Source organism: Marmota marmota, unplaced genomic scaffold (assembly GCF_001458135.2).
Source record: "Marmota marmota marmota unplaced genomic scaffold, marMar, whole genome shotgun sequence".
In the NCBI taxonomy this organism is placed as follows: Eukaryota; Metazoa; Chordata; class Mammalia; order Rodentia; family Sciuridae; genus Marmota; species Marmota marmota.
Genome location: NW_025999900.1, coordinates 67,156,842 through 67,173,537, shown reverse-complemented (window position 1 = coordinate 67,173,537; position 16,696 = coordinate 67,156,842). Strand labels below are relative to the sequence as shown.

General features: G+C 38.6%; 1 protein-coding gene across 20 annotated transcripts in view; it reads right to left on the bottom strand.

Moving 5' to 3' along the window:
* Mark3 (microtubule affinity regulating kinase 3) overlaps window positions 1–16,696 on the bottom strand; it is a 109,349-nt gene that overhangs the window by 35,570 nt on the left and 57,083 nt on the right. For 17 of the 20 annotated variants that reach the window (XM_048799406.1, XM_048799405.1, XM_048799404.1 and 14 more), the window contains 3 exons: window positions 11,487–11,535; window positions 8,681–8,746; window positions 3,959–4,029 (listed from right to left, as the gene is read on the bottom strand). In XM_048799406.1, the coding sequence (XP_048655363.1) occupies window positions 3,959–4,029; window positions 8,681–8,746; window positions 11,487–11,514 (165 nt within the window). In that variant the 5' untranslated portion in view covers window positions 11,515–11,535. The remainder of the gene's footprint in view (window positions 1–3,958; window positions 4,030–8,680; window positions 8,747–11,486; window positions 11,536–16,696) is intronic. The other 3 variants (XM_048799409.1, XM_048799408.1, XM_048799407.1) reach the window with 2 other exon arrangements.

The following is a 16,696-nucleotide window of genomic DNA, read 5'->3' as shown; positions in this document are numbered from 1 at the left end:
TGCCAGGTCTGAAGGAGCTGTCTAAGGCCAGTAGCCACCAGAAGGGAGGACAGTCTTTCTATGTACACAAACCAACTAAAGGCACAAACAAATAAGCCATTTTTACTGGTCCAACTAATAAGAGGTTCCTCAAACAGGCTTCACAATTTCTGCAGGGAATTTCAAATAAAAATCTGAGTAATTTTTGCAACATAAATGTCCAAGTCTCTCTGACAAATCTGAGGGCTGGAGGTGGGGTGGTAGAGGTGGGGGGTTATGGTGTAGGTCCTCAACTGCTGCCTGCTCTGGCTACCTGGACATGCCCTTTCCCTATAATCAGACTACCCGTGCAAATCAGATTCTCTTGGATGGAAAGAAATTTAAGTTGAAGGAGGGAAAAACTCTTGGCTTAATTTAGGTGGCCAGTTTCTATTAAGAATACAGTTATGGGGGCTGGGGTTGTGGCTCAGTTGGTAGAGCGCTCGCCCTGCACTGTGTAAGACCCTGGGTTCGATCCTCAGCACCACATACAAAAATAAACAAGTGAAATAAAAGTTTAGTTGTGTCCAACTACAACTAAAAATAAATATGTTTTTAAAAAAAATTATACAGTTATGAAAAGGAACAGACTGGTTTTGTTTTCTAATAAAAATCTGAGTTTCCTTTCATACACAACAGAATGAAACAATATTAGAAATAGAAAACCTACAGAATTCATCAAGTATAATTTTATCTTTTTATGGCTAAAAAAAGGATCAGAGAAGTTAAATGATAACCATAACCACAGTTAGTTGATTTCTTTTTTTTTCTTCTTGGTGGTGACAGAGATAGAACAAGGGGTGCTCTACAAGTGAGTATCCCCAGGCCTTTCTGTTTTTTTATTTTGAGACAGGGTCTTGCTAAGTTGTCCAGGCTGGTCTCTAACTTGTGATCCTCCTGCCTCAGTCTCCTGAGCAGCTGGGATTATAGGTATGCACCACTATGCCCAGCTCAACTTTGATATTTAAAAGATTTTTAATTCAAAGTACTATTAGTAGCACTTTGAATTTAAACTTTTAAATTAAATTTAAGCAACAGCAAAAGTTAAGAAACTTATAGATGAACCCTTAACTATAAACACGAGACTAGCAAATCAAAGGAGACACTGTTAAGAGAAAACTAGAAAACCTGCTAAAATCACCTTTCCAAACATGTGAAACTTTAAATAAAATCTCCTATTCATCCTGACAAACTTATAAGTGAATAAAACAAAAATTTAAAGGTTCTAAGAGAAATGAGGCCATACTGCCTTTTAAATACAGAACTTTAACTGTGAGAGCACTGAGTTAATTAATTGATTTATTTTTGATGCTAGAGATTGAGCCCAGGTCGTGTCCCTGCTATAAGCACATGCTCTACCTCAGAGTTACATCCCCAACCCAGAATTTATTTAAAAGTAATAACGCACCTGTGCCCTTTCTTTTATTTAAGTCTGTTGGCAAATTATGGCCTATGTGCTCAATCGGCCCAGCCCTGGTTTTGCAAATAAACTTTCACTGGAATACAGTCACACTCGTTTGAGCCGTGGCTGCTCCTATGCAACAGAGCAGAGTTCAGTTGCAACAGAAACCACATGGCCCATTGAGACTGAAATATGCATTGTCTGGTCTTTTCACAAAGAGCCTGCTGATCCCTGATCTTCACATTAGGACAATGCACTGATGAACACATTGTGTCACATCATCCCCTTAATGGAACATCTAAAAACTTAAACTATGCAACAAATATACCACTTTTCATAACTTTAAATAAATGCCTATGTTTTTAGAGTTCTATTCTTTTGAGAATATTAACAGGTGAATAATTACTGAAAATATTCATTGATATTAGTAATGACAGTACGTTAGATTATGATTTCCAACCTATTTTAATGCAACTGTGTCAATTTCATTGAAATATTCTCAATATTGAAAACTTAGAATTTAAAGAGTTAAGACTAGTTTTGAAGTGAGAGAGCCTGGGTCTGAATCTATATCAGCTCTGCCACATGACAGACATGAAAATACAGGGTAAACTGTTAAATCTTTACATGTCTTAAGTTTTTTATCTTTAGCAAATGAGTATTATGCTAATCCTTAATCCACAAGGCTGCTGCATGATTTACATTAATTTATACAAGTGTCTGGGAGGTGATGGCCAATTGATAAATGATTATTAATGGAGAGTTATGTCACCTTTATACTTAAAATCAGCTAATTAAAATTAGAGACTCTTTAAAGAGTGGGGTAAAGAAAAAACTAAGTGAATTTTGGGACTGTGATATTCTTCTTGCTAAAAACTGAAATGGGGGGGGGCTGGGGATGTGGCTCAAGCGGTAGCGCGCTCGCCTGGCATGTGTGTGGCCCGGGTTCAATCCTCAGAACCACATACAAAGATGTTATGTCCGCCGAAAAAAATAAATATTAAAATTCTCTCTCTCTCTCTCTAAATAAATAAATAAATAAATAAACAAACAATAAAAACTGAAATAGGGGGCTGGGGATGTGGCTCAAGCGGTAACGCGCTTGCCTGGCATGTGCAGGGCGCTGGGTTCGATCCTCAGCACCACATACAAATAAAATAAAGATGTTGTGTCCAATGAAAACTGAAGAAAAAAAAAAAACTGAAATAGTTTGCTTTTTAAAAATTTTTAAAAGGAGCACCCTACTATGCTTGGCTAAAATGGTTTTAATTAATGTAATCACAGGCATCTTCGAAAGATTCTAGATTTTGTTTTTGTTTTTTGTGCTACTAGGGATTTAACCCTGTGTGTGTGTGTGTGTGTGTGTGTGTGTGTATTTACAAATTTATTATTTTAAAAATCTAATTTATAATATTTACTTATTTATTTTAAAATTAACCCAGGGGTGCTTAACTACTGAGCCATAACTCCACAGCCTTTTAAAATATTTTACTTAGAGACAGGGTCTTGATGAGTTGATTAAGGCCTCACTAGTTGCTGAGGCTGAACTTGAACTCACACTCCTTCACAGCCTCACAAGATGCTGGGATTACACAGGTGTGTAAGCACAGTGCCTGGCTTTATTTTTTATTTTATTTTATGTTTTTTATGGTGCTGGGGATTGAACCTGGGGCCTTGTGGATGCAAAGCAAACACTCTATCAATTGAGCTATATCTCCAGCTCTTATTTTTTATTTTTGAGACAGGGTCTCGCCAAGTTATCGAGGCTGGTCTTGACTTGCGATCCTCCTGTTTCAGCCTCATAAGCTGCTGGCATGCTCCATTGCACCTGGCAAAGCTCTAGATTTTTAAAGTTAAACTGCCAAAGGTCAATGTAATTGAGACTGATGTCTCAATTACAAAGCTCTGGGGAAACACATGGCTACCACTAACACCTGCCTCAGGCATGAAAGGTACCATATATATATATATATATATATATATATATATATATATTTTTTTTTTTTTTTTTTTTTTTTAAATGGTGCTGAGGTTCAACCCATGGCCTTGTGCATGAGAAGCAAGCACTCTCCCAACTGAGATATATCCCCAGCCACTTAATAATTTTTTTTTTAATATTTATTTTTTAGTTTTCAGCGGACATAACATCTTTTGTTTGTATGTGGTGCTGAGGACTGAACCCGGGCCTCACACATGCTAGGCGAGCATGCTACCGCTTGAGCCACATCCCCAGCCCCATTAATAAATTTTTTTATTATTTACTTTTTAGTTGTAGTAGGACATAATACCTTTATTTTACTTATTTATTTTTATGTGGTGCGGAGGATCGAATCCAGGGCCTCACATGTGCTAGGCAAGCACTCTACTGCTGAGCTACATCTCCAACCCCACTTAATAAATTTTTGTTGAACAAAATGGTCATCCTCTGCTCCACCCAATGGGTGTCATGAGCACTAACAGAGGCAAACACTTGTTTGTTTCAGGGTTTGTCAATATAAATTAAGTAAATTAATCAGCTAAAGACATGTGAATTCATACCTGTCTAAATTTAGCTCTTGCTTCTTTTTCCTTCATTCTTCCATGTGCAACCAAATAGTCAAATACTTCACCTATAATTGAGAGAAATAAAAGGAGAAGTTATACTTCTGAGCATTAATTTTCCCAGAAATTGTTAATGTTTCACTTTTAGCACTACTCTAAATTTTGGTGGTGGCAGGGGGTAACTGGAGACTGTATCCAGGAGTGCTTTACCACTGAGTTACATCCCCAGCCCTTTTTATTTTTGAGACAGGGTCTCACTAAGTTGCTCAAGGCCTCACCAAGTTGCTGAGGCTGGCCTAGAACTTGTGATCTTCCTGACTCAGTCTCCTGAGTTGTTCCGATTACAGGTGTGTGTTACCATCCACAAATAATTTTTATTTTTTTATACCAGTATGAAGTTAGCCAGAAATATGTGGAATGTGAATTAAGCTAGGATAAAGTTTCACTGGGTATTTAAGTTCACCAGTAAAATCTTTAAGCTGGAGAAAAGCCTTAAAATTAAATTCTCATATGCTTAAATTATACAACTTCCATTTAATAGTTTTTTTTTCATTTTACATGTTTTCAATATGCTTTAATAAAAACTGAGCAATGAAAATGGAAAGTTAAAATGAATTAAATTATTTGGGTTAAAAGAAACCATTCTCCTTGTTGGATGATGGCCACAAAGTATTTCCTGAGTGTGTTAATTCATTCAACAAACATTTATTGAGTGCCTAGTAACTGCCAGGCACTGTCCCAGGTTCTGGAAAAATGCAACAGTGACTTTGGCAAAGCCCCTTGCCCCATGGAGTTTGCCTTTTAGTAGGGAGACAGTGAGCAAGCATGCATCTAGTACATGAGAGGAACTGAAAGTGTGATGTAGAAAAGGTGGGAATAAACAGGAAGAATGTGAGCTTCCTTGCACCCTGCTGGGGACCTTAGAGAGTGAACAATGAATGTAGTTCTCTGAGAGGAAGAGTCTATGGTAAGTAGGAGAAAGAAGCAAGGCAGCCATGTGGCTATTGAGGCATAAGCAACGGGGAGAGGGCAAATGTGGAGGACCCAAGAGGCTTTGGAAAAAACTCTGGCTTTACTGCAGATGAGACGAGAAGCAGAGATGAGAAAATGACTGACCTCTTAAAAAGATCAATGGATATAACAAGGGGAAGGAGTAAGCCAAGAGGAAGGACAGGGAACCAATTGGAAGACCTGTGCAAAAATCAAGCCAGGCATGACAGTAACGGCCCAGAGTGGGATGTGCAGTGGATGAGCAATGGGGCTCAGGACATAATGTAGATGACACTGGCAGAGCTCACTATCCAACATCCAAGTGCATTTCCACATAGTGTTAACTCCTTGGGGAAGAGGAGGCACCTCAGAGAACACAGTATTAGTGCTAAGTGCTCATCAATTTAGAATGAGGAAACACCACCCCTGCAATCCACAGAAACAATCCTTATTTTAAAAATTTAAAGGAAGATGCTTTTGGGAACCATGTCTACCTAATAAGTGAAAGAAACATGGACCTACATCAGCTTAGTGACAACATTCAACTAAAACATTCCGAGACTTAAAGTCATTCTAAATTATACATGAGTATCTTTGGCTTTAAAACTATTGACCCTAACTCTGAATAAATACATTTTAAATAATGGATGAGTAAAAATATTTCCATTTATCACTCGACTGCATGGTCTTTTAAAAGACTTTCCATGTTAATTTACATTCACAGTGCATTTAATTATGATGAATTGTGAGCTAAATGTCAATTCAGTAAAGTGTCAGCATTTTCTAAGTAAATGATCTTTCTATTTATAGAGAAGCATACATCATCAAACAAGTGGTTAGCAAGTAAAAAAAAAACTAAAGATGTGAAGATGGGTTATTATTATATATACAGAAGGCAGTCTGACTTAAAAAAAAAAAACAGCTCATTTGCTGTCATAGAGAAACAATGACAAAGTCCAAATATGTCAATATAACTTTAAAAAATTATATTGTTTTTATAAATTCCAAATGAATGGAACATAAACCTCTTATGAGATTTCTAGAATCACAAAGCACATTTACAATTACTAAGTTATAAGTAAGGAATCCAACTTATAAGCCAGGAATGCAACCAAGATCTTTTTTATCCTTATTAAAAATGTATTAACACTCAGATTAAGCAGCTGAACTGAAAACATCTAAAGGCTGTTTACTAGAGAAAAAAAGCAGAGTGGCACTCCTGCCCAGGCCAGGGAACACACAATTGGTAAGACACTGGATAGAGCAATTCAGAACGCCCTTAGCTCTAGTTCACATCCTGCAACCAAGAAGCTATGAACCCTTGGCACAGCACAACCTTTTGGAGACTAGACTATAAAAATTTCGATAGCTACCCTGAATTATTTATTTCTTTTCTTTTGCCTTGGATGATTTCTAAGATTCTTTGCAGTTCTAAAACTTTACGAGTCCACCAAATCAAAAGGCACCAAGCTGGAGGGGAAAGGGCAGTCAATTTATTTTTTAAAATAAAAAAAAAATAATATATTTTTTTTGTGTGTGTGTGGGGGGGCACCTCGAACAAGCCAAGCACTCTATCACTGAGCTACACCCCGGCTCAAGGGCAATCAATTTAATGAAGTGTTTGTGGTATGTCCTAGAGATTGACAGTGTTTGCTAAGGTGGTTACAAGAACTCCGTCAATGAAGTGCTGTTATAAATGCTGAGGGCTGTCAGCATGTCCACTGTGAAGCTCCCAGAAGGATTACTCCTCTGGTCACAGAGCCAATGAGGGTCACTGGCTCGACTCACAATTCTTTTCCAAAGTCCATCCTCTTTCTACTAAACATGGATGCTTCTCAAGACATGTTTATCTTGATTATAGAGCAATCTGTGGCCTGGGCACCTAAAATAGGTGGGAACAGAAAGCCATGACCAACAAACTGGAGAGACTATATGCTGTCATGACATGTTTGCTCCAGGTGTGGGGGTGTGACTCTAGAGCCTACCCAGTTTCCATTGCTCATTGGTAAAAGCCGTGGCTTACAACTTGGTCACATCATGGAATTGCTGTGAAAGTCAAAGAGGCCAGAGAGAATAAGCACCTTGAACAAGACCACACAAACAAGGAGGTTATAGGGCTGGGGATGTGGCTCAAGAGGTAGCACGCTCGCCTGGCATGCGTGCGGCCCGGGTTCAATCCTCAGCACCACATACAAACAAAGATGTTGTATCCGCTGAAAACTAAAAAAAAAAATAAATATTAAAAAAAAAGTCTCTCTCTCCCCTCTCTATCTTAAAAAAAAAAAAAAAAAACAAGGAGGTTATAAGGGTTATTCTGTATAGTTTGCCTGTGGGATGAGCAAGTGCTGGAACTCCATACAGAGTTCAGCTCTTCCTCCCTCCCGCTCCTCAAATTTGAAAATCCCAACTAATTTCCCAAACTGCAAATTTAAAATAAAAAATACAATTCAATTAAGAGTATGAAAGAGTGGTGCCAGAGGTACACTTACAATAATTCTTTCTTTCCCAAAACAGGTTTAGAATCTTTTAACTTAATGGTTAACTTGGTACAATGAGGCTGTGATTCAACCTTCCATCCCCAGATTTTGCAACCTTGATCAAAGAACAAACAATAAAATAAAACTATGATCCTATAGAGTACAACTGGATTTATCTCCAGGAGTTTATAATTTCACAAATGCAGCCTAATTCTTATTTTTTAGTATCTGCTATGTGCTCAGCACAGTGCTAGAAGTAGGGAACACAAAAAAAGATGAATGGGAAAGCTTCTGCACTACATGGGCAGAGCAGCCCCATCAACCTCAACCCTGAAACCAGAGTCCTTATAAAAGACAGCAGCTGTATTCATGCACTGCTGATAGATACAATATCTAGTTTTTACAACCTTGTAGGCAAATAATTACTTGCCCTTAATCTTCATTTTAAAGAAAATCTGTCATTTGTACTGTAGCCATCATTTCTAGCCTTTGCAAAGATGGACATCAATGATTTGAAAATCTGATAAAGAAAAGGATCTAACATGTAATACACATTTTTTCCCAACACACTAATGTGTTCATATATTAAAAAATTCAAAACACCTATGAAAAGAGGTATGACGAGCGCGCGCGCGCGCGCACACACACACACACACACACACACAGAAGAACATTACTTGACCTTAAGGAGGAAGGAAACTCTGACACATGCCATGGTGCAGATAACCTTGAGGACATTATGCTAAGTGAAGCAAGCCAGGCACAAAGGACAAACACTGCACGATCCTATCATACTGCTACCTACAGTGTCAAACTCACAGAATCAGGAAGTAGAAGGCTGGCTTCCAGGGACTGAGGAAGAGGGAAATGAGCTGTTAGGGTTTAGTGGGAAGGGGTATGGCTTTAGTTTAGGAAAATGGAAAATTTCTGGAGATGGATATTCATGAGGGATGAACAGTAATGAGAATATGCCAAATGGCACTGGATCATACAGTCGAAAATGGTAAGATGTTATGTGTTGTATATTTTAAAACAATGCAAAAACCCAAGAACTTGGATATCATTATTGCTAATAGTGAAACACTTACTGCAATCCACAAAACTGCTAAGGGTCAGCTTTCTGACCCTATCCTAGAGTATTATAACTCTGGATGTTAAATAAAACCTTAACAATTACCTGCCTATGGGCAGTGTGCTGTGCATTCTTTTGAAAGAGAAGAAAAGCAACCCTGATTCACACAGATGTGCTTACCTCCACTTGCATACTCCATGATTAAGTAGAGTGTTTTTTCAGTTTCAATGACTTCAAACAACTTCACTGAGGAAGGGGAGAGGATGCAAGAGAAAAATAAAAACAAAAACAGAAACAGAAACAAAAGTCTTTAAGCATAAACCATGCACATACAAACTCCAACTATGAGAAGCAATTTTTCCCTGTTAAAGATTTTAACAGCTGGCCTCTAAAATAATGTTCTCAGGAATTTTTACCACACTAAAAGTTTTTATAAAAATAAAGAATTCTATAAAAATAAAGACCACTTCTGGGTGATCTGATGCTGTCAGGGTGCTGCCAAGTGTATGTGCTCTATTTCTTCTATCCCTGTCCCTATGTCTGTGTGGGCCAGCTGCACTCTCAGAAGCCTACCTTTCATACCTACTTCTCTCAGCTGGCAAGGGTGGCCCAGATCTACTCTGCACTGCAAGTGTGAGTCTGCTCACTTGTCACCACAGCCTTACAGAGGTGATTCTAACTGAGACTTGCTGCTTAGGGAACTTAACTCTCAAAGAACAGGGGTTTCTTCATCACTATGCTGAGGCCAGTAATACAAAAAGGTAGAAGGGATTATGAGGCAATTAACTGAAAATAACTTTTTTTATAAGAATGATTTTCAGGGCTGGGATTGTGGCTCAGTGGCAGAACGCTCGCCTATCATGTGTGAGGCCCTGGGTTCAATCCTCAGCACCACATATAAATAAAGGTATTGAGTGCAACTACCACTAAAAAATGAATAAAAAAAGATTGATTTTCAAGGGGATAGTATAATATTGTTCATTGTCACAGATTAAAATATACCTCTAAAGCTATCAAGTAATCATTTTACATATCTGCTTTCTTATACCGTCTTTAAAATTAAATTAATCCAAAAGAGGAGAGGTATGCTCATCTGTTATAGAGCAGGTGATTTTTCTGATGCCTCAGTAGAGTACTAGGTCAAAGTTCACAATGGCATAATCAATAAATGTCAGATGAACTGAAGAACAAAACCATCAGACCATTTCTTAGACTGGAATATGTTCAGATTTTAAGAAAAAACCATTTGGGAAAGTTAAGGTATATGTGTTGATAAACCAACAAAAAAATGAAATCCCTTTAATATTCTAATGCAAATTTTGGCTCTTATGGAGAAGGATTTTTCTATTTTGGGTTCTGGGCATCAAACCAAGGGCCTCACACATGCCGGGCAAGCATTCTACCACTGAGCTACATCCCCAGCCCTGGAAAAATAATTGTAATACAATAAAAATTTAAAAAAAATTTAATATCAAAGATACTTATCATTTAATAAGTAGGAAATTCTATAACCAGGATACAATTTTAACTAATTAAAGGATAAATTAATATGTTAAAGTTAGTTCTAGGTAATAGTTTTGTTTTTTTGGTGAAAAATTGAAATGTGAAGCTCAGAACTGGCTGGATAACCTCAAAGGGTTGAAATGAAAAGGGAAAAAAGGCAGCTTTCTTCCTGTTGTTACATTCCTTGCGATCTTTCTTCTCTTCAAGTATATACTTCATTGATTTCTGAGCTGTGCATTTGTTTCACATTTTAATTACTATCCCCTGACATAAGGATGATGGCTTGGTAGCATTTTTTGTTCTTTGTATATACAAAACAACAATGCCCTTAAGTGATGGTAGCTGACTGGACGACACAGGGTATACTCCCTTTTTCAAGTCCACAGTCGAGTCCAGCTCTGAGTAAGGACTCTATGGTTCCACGTTGTCCTTCTGTCCTTATGCCTAGCTGTGTACAGCCTGTCCTCAACACTACACACCAGCCCTCTCACTTAGACTGTAGTTGCTACTACTATATAAAATGGAGTAATATTATTTAAAAAGCCCTATTATGATATATATGACAACAAAATTTTCATTGGGATACATGTCAGTGTTAGATAATTTGCATATTTAATCTTGTTCCAACAATTACTACAAGGGCAGCAAAACCATATTACTTCATTTTTAAACACCTGGCAATGTTGTGTACACAGAGGACACATAAAATAAATCTCTTTTTAAATAAAATTCCTATAAAAATGTCATTAGATAACAACTATCCCCCCTGCACCACCCCACTTTTTGGCAGTACTGGGAATTTGACCCAGCAGCACTCAACCACTGAGCTACATTCCCATTTTTTAAAAAATTTGAGTCAGGGATTCACTAAATTGCTGAGGCTAGCCTTAAACTTGTGGTCCTCAGCCTCATGAGTTGCTGGGATTATAGGCATGTATTACAGTCCCTGGCTTCTAGTACCCATCTTTTTTTTTTTTGGTTGTGCTGGGAATTGAACCCAGGGCCTTATAATGCGAGGCAAGCACTCTACCAGCTGAGGTATATCCCCAGCAAGTATCCCATCTTTTAAATATGATTCAGCATACAAGTATTTTGTAGTAACACAATCACAGCAAAACATATTATATCTTTGAAAATATTATTCCTTCTATAATTCCATTCTACTAATGAAATACAATTATATTTTCTAATACATTAAAAAATTAGAAAATTATAGTCTTGACTATGGATGTTTCCACTACATTAAAACTTTAAATTCAGATGCTTATTTAATGCCTGAGCTTTTAACCTGTCTTCAGTAATTTTGAAAGGCTAATACAAATGATCAACTTGTATACATAATTTATTAAAAGTGTACCTGGGCTGGGGATTGGGAAGGAGTGTCCTATCATGTCCTATCACTTTGGGAATACCTGTTTAGTTTTATGACATACTTTTCAAGAATGCATTTAGACCCAAAAATATTTAAGAAAGCAGAAAGTACCTATGTTTGGATGATTTAAAATCTTCATTATTCTTACTTCTCTGAAGAGCTAAAAAAAAAAAAAGAAAAAGAAAAAGAAAGACAACCCCCCATGTTATTAAACATACTTCACTGTTGCAACAGAAATTTAAATTTTCTCTTAGATGCTGATTTGTAGCTAATATTTATTGTCCCATACCTAAGACTAACATGAAAGTCTGGAGTAACTCTGAAGTAGGTTTGTAACCTATTACCAAACATTATTTCCAAATGCTTTCATTTATGGACAACAAGCAGTGATTCCAAAGGGGAGAGTACCACACTCTTAAATTCTTTTTGTGATCTTGAAAACAGCTCAGACTTAAGTTTAATCCCAGGCTAAATCACAGGTTAAAGTTTAATTGCTAAGTTGCTGAGGCTGGCCTGTGATTAAACTTAGTTTGATTCAGCATCTATTCAGGAATTTCACTTCTGTGTATCAAACTGATACAGTCTCAGGAACTACAAAGTCAGCATATGAGATTAACAATTCCAAAAGTTATATAACAATATTCTGAACAAAACCAACATGGGAAATCCTCATTGGAGATGATGAGTAATGCAGCATGGAGGCTGCTGTAGAGTGCAGTATTAGAAACTCTTGTGAGCCAGGCGCCTCCAGGGATATGCAGTTGTGGAGTACCCCCTTTCATGCTGACTTAAGACTTGGCTCTATTACTTGCTGTGGCCAATGCAACATTAGCAGATTTGAAGCAAGCAGAGGGTGGATAAAATGCATGGGCATTAGGAACTGCTCTCTTGCGATGATGTGAAGAAGCAGGTCTAGCCTCTTTGATGATGAAAGGTAGTACATACAAAGAAGGACCCAATGTCCTGAGTCCAGCCCCTGCCAGCTGAACAAAGCCATACCAGTGAACCCAGGTGAGACTTCCAATTTGGATACCATGGGGACAGCATGGGATGCTGCATTCAGAACTAAGCCCTGTCCATGGCCTGACAGCCCTATACTTTGCAGCTTCTGTCCTTCATTATTATCCTTCATTATGTCCTTCCAGCATCCACACCAGGCACCCTGACTTTCTTTAGTTGCTAGAACATGCTAAGTTAAAGTCTCTTCTTTTCACTATTCAAGTCTTGGGCAGATTCTCAGAAGCTCTCTGGGTAAATCTCCTTTGTTTTATAGCAGAATCATCTACTCACTTTTTCCTTAGAATGTCTTTTTAGGTTGTGATTATGCATTTTTGTATACCTGTTTATTATACCTTTTCATCCACAGGAGCCTGAAACCAAGCCTGGCACATAAAAGAACACAATTTGTTTGATAAAAGCCTGCAAGTAAGCACTAAATACCAAGAAGTGTGGTGTGAGCCTGCCTCCGTGGCATTCTAATGGCCACAGGGCTTCAATCCTGTTAGAAGAATGGATGCTTGCTACAGAGCTGTTGCTACTCTGCTTGCTGGCAGGACAGCAGGTCAAATGAAGGCGATTTTTTTTTAATTCCTATTAGTAGTGCAGTATGATTGAAACAAAGTGAATCAACGTCAAGACCAGGGGAAAGATGAAATATTATAGAAATTCAAGGAAGGAGGGTCTTACTTCTGTCTAAGGATTTATGCAGACTTAAAAAGGATGTCTACCTCCAAATAAGGGGTTCATGTGTGCTGTGTAAGTGAAGATGGAGAGATGTGACCAGTTCAGGCATTTAAGGAAGACCAAGCGATCCCATTCTGGTCAGAGCAGTGTTTCCACGTGGGAACTCCCGGCTACCCACACCAGTCAACAGGGTGTTTGGGGCAAAGTACAGATTCCTGGTCCTACTTACCATTCCATGTGAAATGGAGTATGAGAATCTTACTCTGTGTGTGTGTATGTGTGGGTGTGTGTGTGGTGTGTCCTAGGGACTAAACCCAGGGCTTCGTGCATGCAAGTGCTTTACCACTGAACAACATACTCTGCCCCTTTTTTGTTTCATTTTGAGACAGGGTCTCACTAAATTGCACAGGCAGGCCTTGAATTTGTGATGCTCCTGCCTCAGCCTCCCAAGTAGTCACCATACTAGGTAGAATAATACTTTTCAACAAGCACTTCATACGTAGTCATTTCAAAATGTCCACAATTCCTCCCCTCAAAAGGTAGAGCTACCGGGGATGGCAGTGCATGCCTATAATCTCCTCTAATCTAGAGGCTGAGGTAGAAGGATCACAAGTTCAAAGCCAGCCTGGGCAATTTGGCAAGACCCTGTATCAAAAGAAAAGAAAAAGGGCTGGAGATGTAGCTCAATGGTAGAGTGCTTGCTAGCATGCACAGGCCCTTGATTCAATCCCCAGTAGGGGGTAGATGGCGGGGGTGGGGGGGGTGCTAACCTTAGTTACTTGCTTCTAACCAACAGAATGTGGCAGAAGCAAAGAAGGGGGCCCTTTGAAGGCCAATAAAGTCCCAGACAGTACTCCCTTCTTGCTCTCAGATTGCTTGAGCATCATGAGAACATTCAAGCACCACTGTGGATAGGCCCATATGGCAAAGCAGTAAGTCCACATGCCCACAATCAGTGGTGAACTCAAGTCCCAGCAACAGCCATGTGAAAGCACCCTCTCTCGCAAACATCTGCCGGCTCCAAGGAAGCCTTCAGATGATGGCAGCTGGGCTGACGTCCAACCAAAACCTCTTGAGACAGCTGAGTCTGAGTTGTTAGACAACACATAAAAGTTTGAGAACCTCTACGTTAAAGCAGGAGCCAAGGATTCATGCTGTAAAACACATCAGGAAGGGACCAGAGTTCCTAGCAGGGTAGAGTCAGGACATTACCACACTAACTTCACATATTTCTCTATCAGAATTATGTACTAGGTAGAAACTGGCAAGCAGCAAATGAGTTAATAAACTCTATGCCAAATTACACAAGGACAGTCAGGGGCAGAAGCTAACAGTCACCCAGTCCCTCCAGCGTATGAAGTAGTTAGATACTTCGCATCTATGATCTCACCTAAATTCTACAAGTTGAAGGGGGATATAATCATCCCTATTTCACAGAGAAGACAGACAAGAAAGGCTAAGCATCTGTCTAGAGACTGAATCAGAGCATCTAGATCTTTGTCTAGAACTCAAAGATCCACACTCTAAGGCTGTTGTCCTGGAAATTGACAACCAGAATAATTAAACAACTTACAAATATATGCTGCTGACAGAGAAGATCGAGAGCAACATGTGGTCTCTGGCACAGAAGCTTTTTAGAAGTTGATAATTTACATACAAGTAAGACAAAAAGATGCCAGCTATTTCACAATCTGTGAACCTAATAGATCATTAAACGTGAACAGGAATAATATATTAAAAGGAAAACATGCACTTTAAGAAGAGTTCCTATAAGGGACCGTACAACATATTTTTAAGTTCTGTTATCTTATTTTTTTACACTTAAAGAGACACTAGTTGTAAAAAAAAAAAAAAAAAAAAAATCAAAAGCACAGAAATAGATAACATCTTCCCTCACTGATTAATCTGCGTCCTCAACACATTTTCACATACCTTTGAAGAGAGGTACAGGATCCTGGTGAAGAGAGTATCAAGCACCCTAAGCCTATTGTGTCAGAGGAGTAAAGAAATGTCCCCACAGCCAGGACTTGATATGCACAGGTGCTATCTTTGGAAAAAGACAGTTTTAACCAACAATATGAAAATAAAATGGAATATAAAAGAACATGAGGGAATTACAGATACAACATTGGTCTAATTACCATGCCATGTATTTAGGTTCCCATCTCTGGGTATACAGGTATGGGACAGAACAGAGGGCTGCTGAGTGGCAGGCTGAATGACACCTCAGGTGCTAGAAATCATGGCAGGAAACACAATGACAACAAACCTCTTCTTTGGAAGAGGAGATACCCAGAAGTAAAGGGAGGAGGAGGTGGCCCAAGCACACACCCTGTTCTGCACCTCAACTCCTGCAGCCTGCCCACTGAAGTGCCATCCCCTCTTCTGCCCTGGTGGAAGCTGGCAGCCTATTTTTCCTAGAAAGCTGAATCAGAGCATCTAGACATGGGGACCTTGTCCTGAAAACAGGAGCCCATGAGTGGTGACATATCCTCTTTACCCATTTTCTTTGCTTGCCTCTCGGACTCCTCCAACCCTTCTCACATTGTATTGAAAGAGATCGGAGTGTCTCTTTACCCTTATTTTTTTCTGAGAAAAATCAGCTTAGGTGAAAGATATCTAGACACGGACATTCTAGTATCTTCTAGTGGAATGACTTAATCTCTACCTAGTCACCTATGATCCAGTTCTTATGTACACGACACTCAGTTCTGTGCTTCTGTGCCTTGCTCTTGACAGCCAAGAGTCTTGGGATACTTGTGGACAACCAGAGATTTAAAAAAAGGGAAGCCTGGTACAATGATGCATGCATGTAGTCCCAGCAATGTGGGAGGCTGGGGCAAGAGGACTGCAATTTTAAGCTCAGCATGGGCAACTTAGTGAGACCCGGTCTCAAAATAAAAAATTAAAAGGGTTGGGGGTATAGCTCAGTGGTAGAATGTCCCTGGATTCAATCCATAGTATCCCCCCCCAAACACACAAGCAAACAAACAAATAAAAAAATGAAGAGAAAAAGGAAAACCAGAAGAAGAAATAAGATTACTTTAAACAAAAACAAATTACAGTTGGTGTTTTAAATATTTAGAAATGAGAAAGAAAAAATAACAGCAACCACCACATTCGCAAAAAAAGAACATGATTGCACTGAAGAAAGGTCACTGGCTTGGGGATGAATTATGGTATCAGAAAGAAATTCAAAAAAAGGGTTGGAAAGCAGTCAAGTGAAATCTTTCAGAAAGCAGTACAAATTCAGATATGAAAATTAAAACCTGAGAATTTCTATGAAGAAGGTGCAATTTATGATACACAGGACTTGAGCAGTAAATGAATAGAGGACAGGAGGGAACTAACCAGAGATTCACAGAATTGCACCATGTTAATTTCCAACTGTGAGGCTTCAGAGTGCTCAGTATAGTAAGTGTATCTGAACCTGCTGTCTCTTCATCTCTTCCCTGACTTACTAGGTCACTCATGGCCTGAAGAGTAAGTCATAAAGTCGTCTGTGTTTCTAATGTAGCTCAGATTTATACCTATATGTATTTTTTTAAGAGAGAGAGAGAGAGAGAGAGAGAGAATTTTACATATATATATATATATATATATATATATATTTTTTTTTTTTTTTTTTTTTTTTTTTT